This window comes from Hemicordylus capensis, chromosome 5, assembly GCF_027244095.1.
Source record: "Hemicordylus capensis ecotype Gifberg chromosome 5, rHemCap1.1.pri, whole genome shotgun sequence".
Classification (NCBI taxonomy): Eukaryota; Metazoa; Chordata; class Lepidosauria; order Squamata; family Cordylidae; genus Hemicordylus; species Hemicordylus capensis.
Genome location: NC_069661.1, coordinates 251,910,905 through 251,925,879, shown reverse-complemented (window position 1 = coordinate 251,925,879; position 14,975 = coordinate 251,910,905). Strand labels below are relative to the sequence as shown.

General features: G+C 43.0%; 1 protein-coding gene across 5 annotated transcripts in view; it reads right to left on the bottom strand.

The window, feature by feature from the left end:
• The window catches only part of MKLN1 (muskelin 1), a 165,785-nt gene that overhangs the window by 90,537 nt on the left and 60,273 nt on the right, over window positions 1-14,975 (bottom strand). For 3 of the 5 annotated variants that reach the window (XM_053254258.1, XM_053254257.1, XM_053254256.1), the window contains 3 exons: window positions 11,834-11,903; window positions 8,550-8,692; window positions 5,851-5,939 (listed from right to left, as the gene is read on the bottom strand). In XM_053254258.1, the coding sequence (XP_053110233.1) occupies window positions 5,851-5,939; window positions 8,550-8,692; window positions 11,834-11,903 (302 nt within the window). The remainder of the gene's footprint in view (window positions 1-5,850; window positions 5,940-8,549; window positions 8,693-11,833; window positions 11,904-14,975) is intronic. The other 2 variants (XM_053254260.1, XM_053254259.1) reach the window with 1 other exon arrangement.

The following is a 14,975-nucleotide window of genomic DNA, read 5'->3' as shown; positions in this document are numbered from 1 at the left end:
CGTGAGCAGTGGTCATCCATGACAGCCGAGGGTAGTGCATTAAAGCGCACTAATGTAAACATTCTCCTTACTTTGGGGGTGGTAAGTTTATATAGGTATTTAGCCGGTTGCAATGAGGTAGCAGCACTCACCATTTCAACCCCTGAGGAATTCTAAAATAAACTACCTCTGCATGATTCTACTCATATCCTCCTGGAGCGCTATATCCCAAATGCATAGCTTTAAGGATTCCTTAGATTTAACGATACCCAAGGAGATCAATATTGAGGGATGCAAGCCTAGACTCCAAATATTCTTCTCCATCTCCTCTTTCCACCCAGAAACAGCATGATCTCTCAGGACCAAGGGTGGAAGTCCCAACTGATTTGAGTCCTATTTAAGCCAGTAGCAAATCTTAAACCAGATATGAGCTTCAATAGGGACCAGCCCAACCTCCAGTCTCAGCGCTGTGTTTCAGTGTACCCCTCAGAACACGGAGAATTGACCTGAGGAATTTAGACTGAATGGCTTCCAGGGGAAACTGGCACTCAAGACTGATTCTTTTGTGTCTTCAGAAATTAGCATGTATCTGGCCACTTGACACCTCTGGAAGCCCAAGCATTAAACTAACAAAGCCAACTTGGTTGGCAGAGTTCATTCTTGCTGCAGGCAGATCAATGTGCAAAAGAAGAGAGCATGGCATGCTTTAACACAGCGTTCTTCACTGTAAGGCCTGCAGGCCAGTGCAGGAAGGAACATACTGTAGGAAGCAGTCTTATACTGAGTCAGACTACTGGTCCACCCAGCTCTGTATTATTACAGACTGGCAGTGACTTCTCCAAGGTTACAGGCTGGAAGTGGTCCCTCCAATTTTTTTCATCTCTGTGAGGAATGAGTTTTGTTCTGGGTGGCAGTATCAAGGCACTTTGCACGCACAGGCACTCAGAGTGGAGCCTTCCTAATTCAACCTGAGTGGGATCTAAAATTAACCTGTGAGCACGTGCACGTCTTAGAGGGAACAGTAGCTGGAGTCTCTCTCAGACCTATCTTGGAGATGTCAGAGAGGGAACTAGGGAACCTGCAGGCAAGCATGCAGACGCTCTTCCCAGAGCAGCCCCATCCCTTAAGACCGTGGTTCCCAAACTGGGAACCTCCAGATGTTGCTGAACTACAGCTCCCATCATCCCCAGCCACAATAAATTGTAGCTGGGGCTGATGGGAGTTATAGTTCAGCAACATCTGGAGGCTCCCAGTTTGAGAACCACTGCCCTAAAGGGAATATCTTACAGTGCTCACACATGTAGCCTCCCATTCAAATGCAAACCAGGTGGACCCTGCTTAGCCAAAGGGACAATTCATGCTTGCTACCACAAGACCAGCTCTCCAGTGGTGGCCCATATCGACCCAAATTGTTTACTGGTCCTGTGTGAAGCTTTGGCCAAAGTTAAATACTCTGCACAGTCCCCCTGAAACCATGTGGAGACAACCATTCCCACTGTGCAGTGTTGCACTCTGCCCAGAACCAGGGAGGCTCCTTTAAAGAAAGCAGAACCCTCTTGAGCCCCTGCAGCATCTTGAAAAGCGTACACAGAGTGCTTTCCTCTAGCGCAGTGGCTCCCAACCTGGGGGCCTCCAGATGCTGCTCAACTACAACCCCCATCATTCCCAGCCACAAAAAAATTGAAGTGGGGCTGATGGGAGTCGTAGTGCAGCAGCATCTGGAGGCCCCCAGGTTGGGAGTCACTGCCCTAGAGCTAAAAAAAAAAAAAAAAAGAGGCCTCCGTCTTTCTTATAGGGCCCTCCCAGCACTGAGGAAAGTGCAGTACTGTGAGAAGGTCAGCACAGTGGAAGTGGCTCCCAAGTTGAAGGTTTTTTGCCCAAGTGGCCCCCACTTGAAAAATAGTGAATATCACTGCTTTAAGATCCTCAATGAAGAATATCCAGAGAGCTTCACTGACACCAAACACCTCAAGGAAGGAGACAATACTTCTATGCAGATATGGTTCTGCCAAGACTGCACATGTCTATGCCACCCCCACCTGTCTACACACGGGATGTCAAAGGCACACAGGAAGCTGCCTTATAATGAGCTCAGTATTGTCTACACCAGGGATTCTCAACTTTGGGTTCCCAGATGTTATTGAACTTCAACTCCCATAATCCCCAGGCCGCCAGGAATTGAAATCGACTTAACGGCACACTTTACCTTTAATCCAAAGATGGCTGCCCAACCCTGATTTAATCTGCTTGATTATCCCAAGGTTTCAAAGTTGGATATCCATTTGCAAGCGTTTTCCGGCTCAATTGGGAAAGCCAGAAATGTGCAGCTTGATTAGTTGTTGTGGAAGTTTAGTTTCTTCTGGGGGTTTTGTCAAATATTTGAAGATTAACTTGAGACCTTGCACACCCCACTATGGTTTAGGAGTGTACTTTTAAAGGGGGGTGATAGTAGTAGTCGTCGTCATCATCATCATCATTTATTTCAGAGCTTTATATCCCACCTCCCAATCAGAGCTTCTAAGGCAGCTACTTAGTACTCCCCACCATCACCACAAGCATTTTGTACAATTACAGAGCCAGCCCTTTCTCTCCACAGCAACTTTTTAAGGAGGCTTTTTAATGCTCCGTTATTGTTTTGCTATATCTGGTAGGTTCTTTAGCTTTTTATAATTTTCAGTTTTAGTTTGAACCTAATAATTGTGGTTTTTAATCTGACTTTTAAAAAAAATAGTTAATTACTCTTATTATATCTGTGTCTATCTTATTGTTGTGAGCCACCCCAAGCAGTAGTGCACTGGAGGGGCAGGGTATAAACATTTTTATTTTATTTCTTGTTTACACAGTCAGACAGGTGTTATTGACTGGTTTGTTTTATCCAGACATTGAGTCCTTCCCAAGGACCTGGGATGGCTGAATTTTATCATCAATACTGTTGGTTATTATAGATATCATCGCAAAGTATAGGCTGTTCCCAATAAAGCTGCTTTTTTAAATTGGTTGATGGTGATTTCTGTGGCCCCTATGGTGTTGAGGTGCTCTTCAAGTTGTTTTGGAATTGCACCTAGGGCGCCAATTACCACTGGGATTATTTTGGTCTTTTTCTGCCACAGCCTTTCAATTTCAATTTGTAGATCTTTGTATTTTGTGATTTTTTTTTCTATTTCTTTTTCTTCTATTCTGCTATCCCCTGGTATTGCTATGTCGATTATTTTGACTTGTTTTATTATTATTATTTCAGGAAGATTTCAGAGAGAGTTAATTGTAACCAAAAGAGTCCTAAAAGGCTTGTAAGACTGGCTTATATCTGAGCCCACCTTCTCCCTTTTATTTAGCCATCATATTTATATACTGCTTGATATGTGCATCTCTAGGTGGTGTTCATAATTTAACACATGACAAATACATTAAATAATTGACTTTTTAAATGGTTACACAATATCAACTCAATGATAGCCTTATCAATTTGTTGCTTTGCTAACTGTCTTGAGAACAAAGCAGTATATAATTATTTTAAAAAATTAAAACATCAATTATTGTACAGTTATAGACTCATCAGGAAAATTTAAAAAGAGAAAGGGGAAGGAAGAGAACTTCATAGAAAGTCTTAATATGAAAGGTGGTGGTATAACAATACCAAGGGGTAAGGTAAGCTAGTGGGAGCCCCAAAAAGCAGGTCATAACTGTATACTGAGAGCTACCAAGGCAAAACTCTGGAAGAACGTTCTGAATATAGACAGGTACTGCAATATGCAGGGCTGCAGAAATCCACTAGCCTGTGACGAGTGAAAAATGATGCCTGATGAGTGCAAAACATCCTGATGTACCACATTGATGAGTAAAATATTTTGTCTGGCTGATAAACTGAGCCAACATTTCTTCACCCCTGACAATATGTATTTCACAATCACTATATTAATTCTAAAAGCAACTCAAGTTTCATGAGCTGCTAACAACCAACATCTCAGGTTCCCCATTTTCTTCTATCTTGTACTTTTTTGACTGTCCTATGAGCATCAGAAGCCTTTCAAGTAAGCATAACAGAAAAACATCTTCCTACAAAACACTCCAATGCTTCTTGAAGCCAGTTTGGATTTTATACTGAACATGCCTAGGAGAACTGATCCCCTTCTCCTTGCACACATCAAGCATTCACTATCAAGACCTGAAATTCAGGTTTTTGCAGAGGAGGCCTTCTTCCCAAATACTTTCCAAAACTTCTTCTACTAAATCACTACTTTAAGCAGTAAAACTGGCACACAGCAGAATCAGTCAGAAAAATCTATATCCCTTTGTCAACAAGATCAATGCACACCAGTCATATCTAGGTTGCTTAGGAACCCAGACTACCGGTAGGATGTTATCCCATTTTATTTTCCTAATGCGACAGAAGAGCTGAGATAAACTGGCTGAAGAGGTTTGGCAGGGGCATTTCACATACAGGAAACTGGCATGACAGCTTAATGCTGATGCAGACTGACCTCCACTGACTACATCTAACCATCATCCCATCTCACACACATCCAGGGCTGTGTATTCTAAAGAGAGAACCACTGAGGCTCTAACCAGGGGAAAGGGCAATCAAAACAACCAGGGAGATAGAGCACCTCGTCTATGGAAGGAAGTTAACATATTTGGGGCTTTTTAATTTAGGAAAAAGATGACCAGGGTAGGGTGGGACCAGTGTTTCCTCTAAAAGGGATTCCCAGATGTTGTTGACTACAACTCCCAGAATCCCCAGCTGCAACAGCTTTTGCTCAAGGATTCTGGGAGTTGGAGTCAACAACTTCTGGGAGTCCCTGTTAGAGGGAACACTGGGTGGGACACGACAAAGATTAATAAAATTATGTATGATATGGAGCAAGTGGATAGAGGAGCTTTCCTTCCTCTCATATAATACTAGAACTCAGGATCATCTGATGAAATTGACTGCTACTAGATTCTAGACTTCTGAAAAAAGAAGTACTTTGCACAATTAAGTTTATGGATTTCATTGACACAAGATGTAGTGGTGGTCACTAGTTTCAATGGCTTTAAGGGGAAGTTAGACAAGTTCACAGGGGAGGAGATATCCCTTAATGGCTAGTAATCACAATGGCTATATGGAACCTCCAAGTTCAGAGCCAGCATGCTACCAAATACCAGTTGCTGAAGAGCAGCAGTGGGAGAAGACCATTATTGCCATTGTGGGAAACAAGATGCTGGCTGAGATGGACCTCTGCCTCAGTTCCAGAGAACTTTGATGACTGCAAGCTACACACTCTGACCAGGGAGTCAGGGACTTGTACCAGATGTGGCTATGGTTACTTAGATATAAGAAATACACTCAGAGGTACTATGTCTAGATCGCAGACTGAGGCCTATAGAGAATTCCCAAAAAAGTCCCTCCCCTTTTAAAAAAAAGTATATAGAATGCTGTCAGCCAAACATGGAAGTAGGAGCAGCATTAATATGACATTTTATTTCTTGTTTTAAATACCACCTTTATTCATCAAAAATAATCCCAAGACAGTACAAATCTATTAAACAATTAAAAGTCCCACACTGCTTATGGGTTTGAAGACTGAAACCAGAATTGTTCAACTGTGACTTCAGAAAGCCAGCACAGATCTTGGAACACCAGTGGGGTTTACCCCTGAAATGGGTCAGGCCGTCACATTCTGCACTAGAGTATTCCAAATCTCCTTCAAGAGCACATGAAAGCATAAGGCATTGCAGCTGCAAAGCCTTGAGGTTACAAGAAGTGTTTATTCCTTCACAGCACCATTGGCTGACTAATCAGCCTGAGAGATGGTGAAATACAAAGAGTTCCGGAAACACAGGGTCACTAAAAGCATGAAGAGAAACAGACAAATGCTTCAAAAATATATTTACCTATCTTAATAAATCGACAAGGGAACATCTGCTCATCAATTTTATGCTTCAAGGTGAATGTTTCTTTGTTATAGTCATTCTTTAAGCCACTGTGGAAGGAAAACACATGGTTATTAAATCTTACCAGTGCTTTTAAGGCTAACAGATAAGAACCAAAAGAGTCATTAAATGTTAAATAGACATTCTAGGACAGGCTGCTACAAACCAACAAACCACCTGCCAGTTAATTTATTTTTAGCAAGGAATATGGCTTAGAAGATGCTGAATCACTAATGATTATTTCCACCATTTGGGCAAGACACTTCTCTGGACATCGTTCTCCTAGTTTTAAGTTAGTAGACTATCATTAAATTATTTCATAAATACACATTGAGAATCTGTTTTAGAAGCACTTTGCAGGGACATAAGAGAAGCCAAGCCAGGATAGCTAAGGCCCACCTACTCCCATATGAACCTGCCTGAACGCTCAGGTCATCTTTGAAAGGCCTGCTCTGTGGTATGCTGCATGATTACAAGAAGCAAGGACTCCTCTGAAGGAGAAGGCAGGTAAAGTGCCAACTTGATGGTGATGGGGCATATAAGTCAAGTCTCAATACACACACACACACACACACTATCCAAGCAGCTACCTCCACACTTCCAATCAGATCAAGCATAAAACAGTTTTCTTGTAACAGCCAGGTCCCACTGGTTCCCAAGATCTTAAAAAGCACAACCAAACTCTTGTCTTTATAAATAGGAAGCACACACACAAATCCACGTCCCCAACCCAAAACAGAATCAAGGGTGTGACGGGGCAGATCAGGTTACTGGAGCCACAAAAATGTTTGGGGAATGTTTAGAAAATGCAAACACTCAAGCAAGACATGTACAGCAGAGCGGGAAACACTGCAAGACATCCACAGTGGCAGGGCCTTGCCATTTTCTCTTTAGTGGCACCCAGAGCTTTGGAACTACTAGAGAGACCCACCTGGTTTATTCCCTTGTAAGTGTAAGACATTTCTTTTCTATAAAGATTTTGAGGGGGCAGGTACTTGCTTCTGTTCCCCACCGCATTTTAAGTATGCAATTTACTGTTTATTAGTTTGAATTTACTGCTGTGTTTGTATGGTGGGTTTTTTTAATTTGTCAATTTCTAGCTGCTTTGTGGGTCATTTTTTGATGGAAAAGCAGCCTACAGATGTTGATTTGGACAAAATCAAAACGAAAGAGCTTGGGACACATGGATCAGAAGACTAAGTGGCCCAGAGAGAGAAATCTGAGATGGCAAGGGATAATGGGCAAGGAAAAGAGCTACACATACCTAGGAGGTAGAGGAAAGATGAAGTTCACATGTTGATTTGAAATAACTAGCCAAGTTTTGGGCTACTAAAGGTAAAGTGTGCTGTCAAGTTGATTCCGACTCCTGGTACCCACAGAGCCCTGTGGTCTTCTTTGGTAGAATACAGGAGGGGTTTATCATTGCCTTTTTCCGCACAGTATGAGATGATGCCTTTCAGCTTCTTCCTATATCGCTGCTGCCCAATATAGGTGTTTCCCATAGTCTGGGAAACATACCAGTGGGGATTTGAGCCAGCAACCTTCTACTTGTTAGTCAAGCATTTCCCCACTAGCAATGCAATAATCTGTTAAGGAGCCATAGAGAGAGTAAAATTTGGTCTTGAAAGTAGCCTATACGGCAGTGAGCTGTCCAAGGTACTGATGCAGTTGAGCTCATTTTCCAGAGCCAGGAGAACAGCCAGGATGAATCAAAGATTTATCATCTAATCAAAGGGGGGGGGGGTGTTCTTATTTAGAAGTTAACATGTATAGCTAGTCCATCTTATCCCACTATAATGTACCTAGGCACGTGAACACTGCTCCACTTCGCACCATCCTTGTCACAAACTGTGAGTGAAAAGAAGTGATGTAAAGGCCAGTAAGTTCAGCAGGAAGGGGCAACCCAACAAGAGAGGAGACTAGGTTTGATTTTTCTCCCCTGGGAGACAGAAGTGTTGCTTCTCCAGGGAAAGGTTTTTGTTTGAGTGGCCCCATCTCAACAAGGATATGTTTGAGATGGCAAAGGACAATTAAACTGATCAGGTAGAGCACCTTCCCTACAAAGAAAGGCTAAAACATGTTGGCATTTTTGTTCGTGGGAAAGATAACTACGAAGAGACATGATAGAGGTTTATAACAGCCTGAGCAATATGGGAATAGTGAACAGAAGAAAAATGTCTTTCTGTCATAATAACAGAATCAAGGTCATCCACTGAAATTGATTGGCAGTAGATCGGGAGAAACAAAGTACTTCATACAACACATCATTTATGGAATTCACTGCCATAAGATGCAGTGGGGATTCAACAAATTCACTGAGGAGAAGAGGTCTATCAGTGGCTAATAGCCATGGTGGTTATATGGAACCTCCCTGATTGAAAAGAGCATGCTACTGAATTTCAATTGCTGAGGAGCAACAGAAGGGAAGCGATACTGTGTTCTTGTCCCACTTGTGGACTTTCCAGAGGCATCTGGTTAGCCACTGTGGAAAGCAGGATGATGGATCTTTCAGCATCTGATACAGCTGCACTTTTCTGATGCTTTTAAGCAGGGCTTGGCATCAAAGCACATCTCAGCACTGAGTATACTCAGCTGCATTAGTTCTACAATAAAAGGTAAACAACATGTCCAAAGACATTGAAATATATTTCATTTCTTACCTAGATAATAGATCTGTCATGTTTTCTTCATTCATTCCACCAAAAACTTTAAACTTTTTTAAATTACAGACGTGAGTCTTCTCATATTTTCCAAACGTGATACTTTGGACTATTGCTGGTCTTTCAAGTTTCAAGATCAGATACTACGAAAGATTGTAAAAAGGAATTGATGTCTTTGTTCTTATTCTATGCTTGTCATTTAATAAGCAATGCCAAATATCCAGCACGTAACTGAACATTTTACACAGACCAAAAGAGCACATAAGCAGAATATGTAAAATACGTTTGAAGTTCACTTCTGCAGCACCTCTGACAGTGAGTGGAAGAAACCAAGATGAAGGCCTTTTCAAACATTAGACAGCAGCAATGTTGGGTTTGTAACTTGGTGTATATCTGCAGGGACTTGAGGCAGCCAATTCATATAATACACATTTTCCCATATAATATTTTTAGGCAAATCATTGATATTATGGTGCAGATGCTTTTGCGATTTTTTACTGAGTGCCATGGGTAATGGTCATGCCAGTTCTGTATTTAATTTGTTGAAATTATACTGGTGCAACTTTTGATGGATTTTGTGTGTCAAAACCTACTGAGGGCTTCCAGCCATGCTGGTGAAATAATTTTAAGAATCTGAAGCATATATCTAAAAAGAATAATGTATGAACAGGTCCCAAGCATGCACAGGTAAGAACTGTACAAGTATGAATTTGTGGGCACACTTGAGTGCCTACCCCTGGAAAATACAAAATTACCAAAATTAAGTGAACAGCCTTGCCCCGTGCTCCAACACACAATATTGCTGAAAAGATTTGCTCATATCATGAACCAAAGTGCATCTCACCAAGAGGTGTGTTATTCACAAGATGTACTGCTTGTCTTAGAAATGCAAATGACTCAAGTCCGTGTGCTGCATCACATCCCAGGGAAGATGTACATCCCACAGCCACTTCATGTGCAAGAGGGATGTACCATCTCTCAATTACAATATATTTTTATTTTATTTTATTTTTTCAAAAATCCAGCCTAGGAATTAATGACATGTATGTTCAGAAAATAGCTTCATTGGCCAATAGACTGCCAGCATTGTTCCCTCTAAGGTGTGCGCACATGCCAGCACTCACAAGTTTTTTGATGTCTGCTCAGTTAATTTTAGATCCCACTCAGGTTAAATCAGGAAGGCCCCATTCTGAATGCATGTGTGCACACACTGCCTTGATACTCCCTCCCAGAACAAAACTCATTCCACACAGAGATGAAAACAATGAGAGAACACTGACTGCCAGTCACCATATGCCTGAAGAGCACGAAGTGCAACTAAGTTCCAAATTCACTTAAACCCTCCACAGCACTGTACAAATGCAGAATTACGTAACACTCTCAAGATGGCATTAACATATCATTATCACATTGCTGAATAGCACAGAGAGGAATTTCTGCCAAAAGGAACTATTATAGACCATCTGGTAAATGCACAGAGGAAACACAGAACGTGATCGTTGGGTTATTTTTAGATGAACGACTTGCTTTTGTTTTTTTTAACTTATGTCCTGAGATGTGTTTTGATCAAAATTAATGCTAAAAATAAACAGGTTAGACCTCTGCCAAATAGCCAAGGGATCACACACACTAGAATTGGTGCTTCCTCCAGAACTGTACTAGTTCTTCACAGGCAGAAAAGTAGAGGGATACACCGGCATAGCTCTTCCATTACCTAGAATCCCAGTGCAGTATAAGACTTCCACTTCAAGGAACTTCCCCTGTACACAACAGGCTACACCCCTCTCATCTACATTTGTCCCCAAGGAAATGTTAACCAAGAGGAAGCAGCAGTCTGAGCATGAACTGCAAGCTTTTCAGGTACCTGCTGGAAAAGTTCAGGCTAGCACACCGGACAGATATTCTTTTTACAGAATCTGCTCGTGATTTCTAAAACCATCATTAAAGGTAAAGTGTGCCTTCGAGTCAATTTCAACTCCTGGCGCCCACAGAGCCCTGTGGTTTTCTTTGGTAGAATACAGGAGGGGTTTTCCATGGCCTCCTCCTGCACAGTATGAGATGATGCCTTTCAGCATCTTCCTATATCACTGCTGCCCGATATAGTACCAGTGAGGATTCAAACCAGCAACCTTCTGCTTGCTAGTCAAGCATTTTCCCACTGTGCCACTTAAGGTGGTCTATTAGATGCTCCTTTATTATGTCTGCAATAGGCCCAGGCTACACATCTGCCAATGCCACACGCCTGAATACACAAGGTTGATCAAGCTATGCCTGTGTTCCTTCAGACCCATCCTACCTCCTATAACACACACTATGTGTCACATGAGGAAGAAGTGCCTCTCCTTTGCCATGGTTGCAGAGGGTCACTGAGAATTCCATGATGCACTCTCATTTTAGAATCTCTATCCTCCTGCCAACAGACCCACACCCACTTTACAGGAGAAATTATCCTCAAACCTAATGTGTAGCAGCTCCACCACAAAAGTCCAATACAGTACACACCAGACAGATGCCATGGTATAGTTGTTGCAGTGTTGGATGTAGACCCAGAAGACAAGGGTTCAAAACTCCACTTAATAACAAATCTTACTAGGCAACCTTGGGCCAGTCACTATCTCAGGCTAAATGATGTTGCTGCAAGAATAAAAGGGAAGGGGAGCTTATGTGGCACAGTGGGAAAATGCTAGACCTACAAGCAGAAGGTTGCCGGTTCGAATCTCCGCTGGTATGTTTCCAAGAAGATGGGAAACACCTCTATCGGGCAGCAGCGATATAGGAAGATGCTGAAAAGAATCATCACATACTGTGCAGGAGGAGGCCATGGTAAACCCCTCCTGTATTCTACCAAAGACAACCACAGGGCTCTGTGGGCGCCAGGAGTCGACACCAACTTGACGGCACACTTTACCTTTAAGCTCCCAAAGGAAAGTGGGGTGAATACAAAATGTACACACACACATGGATCATTCATAAGCTGATCAATCAGATTCACCTAAGATATTCAGAGGGCTACTTTACCCCTCTATCAAGTAGCCAAAGGATAATCTACTACAGGATATCAGGAGTAACTATTCCATGATAAAAATTATGATAATTTGATACTTTCACAACTTAAATATAAATATCAACATAACCCCAGTCACAGAAAGTCAACCCAGACAAAACAGTGTTGCAATACAACAGATTGAGCCAAATTAATGACAGTTCAGACTCACCAGTGAAGTTAGTTTTGTTGGTAGGGGTGGCAAATAGCAGGTTCAAAATATTAAAAGAAAAATATTTACCTGGGGAGGGTAGTTGCTTTCGGAAGACCATCGCGAAGACTGATCATTGGGCTTGTCCACTAAAATATTCCTAAAATGGCACAAAATGTTCACAGCACTAGGTCAGTTTCCAAAGTTTCACAAGTCAACAGCATAATTATTATAAAGGGAAACTCTTTATTTGACACATTTCTATACCACCCCATATGCAAATCTTTGGGCACTTTACAATCTAAAACATATCAAAACATTAACACAATTGAAACAATTTAAAATATAAACAAAAATTAAAACTTTAAAACTATAAATTAAAAGCCTGATTAAACAGGTATGTTTTTAGATTATTCTTTAAAACATCCAGAGAAAGGGAGGCTCTAATTTCATTAGGGAGTGCATTCCAAAGTCCAGGGGCAACAACAAAAGGCCTAATTTTGAGTCACTACGAAGCTGGTGGCAACCACAACCGATGATCCTGATGATCTTAACAGGCAGTGGGGTTCATGACAATGAAGTTGCTATTACAAGTTGCGCCTCATTCCAGGATGTTCGATCCACACTACTCCTTGTATTAGGAGACCATACCACTCCATCTTTGTGCCCCCTCCAAATTAAAATTGCCTCTCAACCCAATTGTTTCTTCCCCTAAACCAGTCCCCATTTTGACCAAATTCCGCTACCCTCCAGCAGGCTTCAGATCCAAGCATGGCGAGGTGGAAAGATCCAACCATACCACCAATAAAATAAACCTTTTTTCTCCCCAGCTGTGTAGCTACTCCCATGCACACAGCTGGCCAGCCCTATGCCTACTCACCACCAGCCAGTTGTGTTTCAATTGGGTGGCCATCTAAAGACTATCCATCCTCCCATGGCTGCCTGTAAACAGCAGAGGCAAGAGAGACATTCCAGCTAGACATTTCTCCCTCCCACTCCAGACAGTGGATTCTTGTGCCTGACAGAGCCATTGCTCACCCTCAGCCTCTCTCTTATGATGGCTGTTTATGAACACAACTCTTCCTAAGAGTTTTCTTAAGAGGAAGCACATCCTGCAAGCCCAATCTTTTCCTTACACACACAGGATCTTTTAAACAGTAAAGGGTCTGCTCACATGGCGACTTGAAGGATCTCCAAACCCAATTATTCCCCTGCCTGACCACCTTTGGATCTCAGGTTGAAGAGAAGCAAGTGGCGGTCAGGAACCGAGAGGGTGGTGTGACCAGGGAGGCCCCATAGTGAAGGCTGCAACCACATGGCTTTCATTTCTGGTCATCTGCCAGGAAACAGCACGTGGCTCCCTTCCCCAGCCTCTCAACGCTGTGCCAGACATCCAGGCCACACAGGACTTTTCAAGAAATTGAGATGGTGAGAAGCCACTGGACATGCAGATTCAGGGATGAGCAGCTACCCCAGTACAGACTGACTTATTTAAAACTGTTTTTACATATGTTGCTACCTATTCCAGGTCTTCAAGTACAGAGCAGATAAACAGCAGCCCCCCCCAAAAGGAAACCATCATACAATAAAATACTATGTCAACAGCAACTGAGCAAACAGGGCAGATGAGACCTCTTTTCTGTTCACAAAAGGTTTGGGGCAGGCACTTGTTTTTCAATCTCAGCAGACATATTTTCCAGGAAGGAAGAGACAATAAAACCAGCTCTCACAGATAATAGTCTAGGCAGGGACAGCATCAGCATCAGCACTGCAAACTAATGTAATGGAGACATCGCCATATAAAAACCACCTGAAATTGGTTCTTAGGCCTTATTATGCAGTACTTTCGCAACACTCAAACCATTGCTATTAGTTTTATAGGATAATTCCAGAGGAGAGTTGGTCTTGTGGTAGCAAGCATGAATTGTCCCCTTTGCTAAGTAGGGGCCACTCTGGGTTGCATTTGAATGGGAGACTATGTGTGAGCACTGTAAGATATTCCCCTTAAGGGATGGGGCCGCTCTGGGAAGAGCACCTGCATGCAGAAGGTTCCAAGTTCCCTTCTTGGCATCTCCAAGACTGGGCTGAGAGAGACTCCTGCCTGCAAACTTGGAGAAGCCGCCGCCAGTCTGTGCAGACCATAGGTCCATCTAGCTCAGTATTTAGATGGACCTATGGTCTGACTCAGTTTATGGCAGCTTCCTATGTTCCTATGCATATGGAAGTCAGACACGTCTATTCCTGAAATATTTAAAATGTGCAGCCTTCTTTTTCCAAGTATGGGGAGGGCATCCGTAACACGATGGGTTGTCAATCACTGCATGCTCCGAGACAGGGCCAATGAAAATCGAGTATGCATGTTGCTCCCTCTGTCGAACCCCGGCATACCCAGTTCTGGTCCTGTCTTCGCTCTGGGACAGTTCTGTTTTTTCTGGCTCAGCTTGTTCTTCTTCTCTTTCTCCTGTGTGCAAGGGGGGGAAAGGAGTTGTATGCGTTTTAAGGTCGGTGTAATCCCTCCTGTCTCTCTTTAGGTTGTCTTCCTTCCTTTGGCTTTTTGTTTTTCTGTCAGTTTCATATTCCTGTCAGTTACCATTTCCGCCTCCCCCCTCTCACTCAGACCTTAAAGGAGCGAGTACGGTGTTTTCTATGGAGATCACACACGCTGGCGATATGCTACGGGGTTCCCTCTCAGAGGGACCCCTCTCTGATGCCCCAATTATTAAGTCCCCAATATTCCTTTCGGGGGCTGGGGAAAGCTCCGTAACAGCCGATACAGGCTTGGTTGTTGTTGAAGGCGCCTCATCTCCGGTTAAGGAGATAAAAAAGAAAAAAGCTTTCAAGGAGCACATTAAAGCCCCGAAGAAATCAAAGCATTTGGAGGCGGGTGGCGCGAAGACCAAAAAGAAGAAGAAAGAGAAGGGAGTTCTCTTTTCTAAAGCGCCTACTAGTGAAAGGCTCCAACTCAAAGCAGTGAGGGAGCGGCAGCCGGGAAAAGAGCCAACGGCTCCTCCCGCTCAAATTGCGTCCGCCATTTTAGCTGCCTTTGATCCGCCCGCAGCTCTTTCAAGCAATTTCGCGCCTGTTCCTGGAGCGCTGCTGCCCGCAATAAAGGCTTCCATGGGGCCGTCTGAGAGTGCTCTCATGCCTTTGGGGCTCTCTTCCGCTTGCTCCGATCCTCAACAATCCTCGTCTTTGGTGGTGAGTGACTTGTCAGGAGACATTTTGGCGGGCT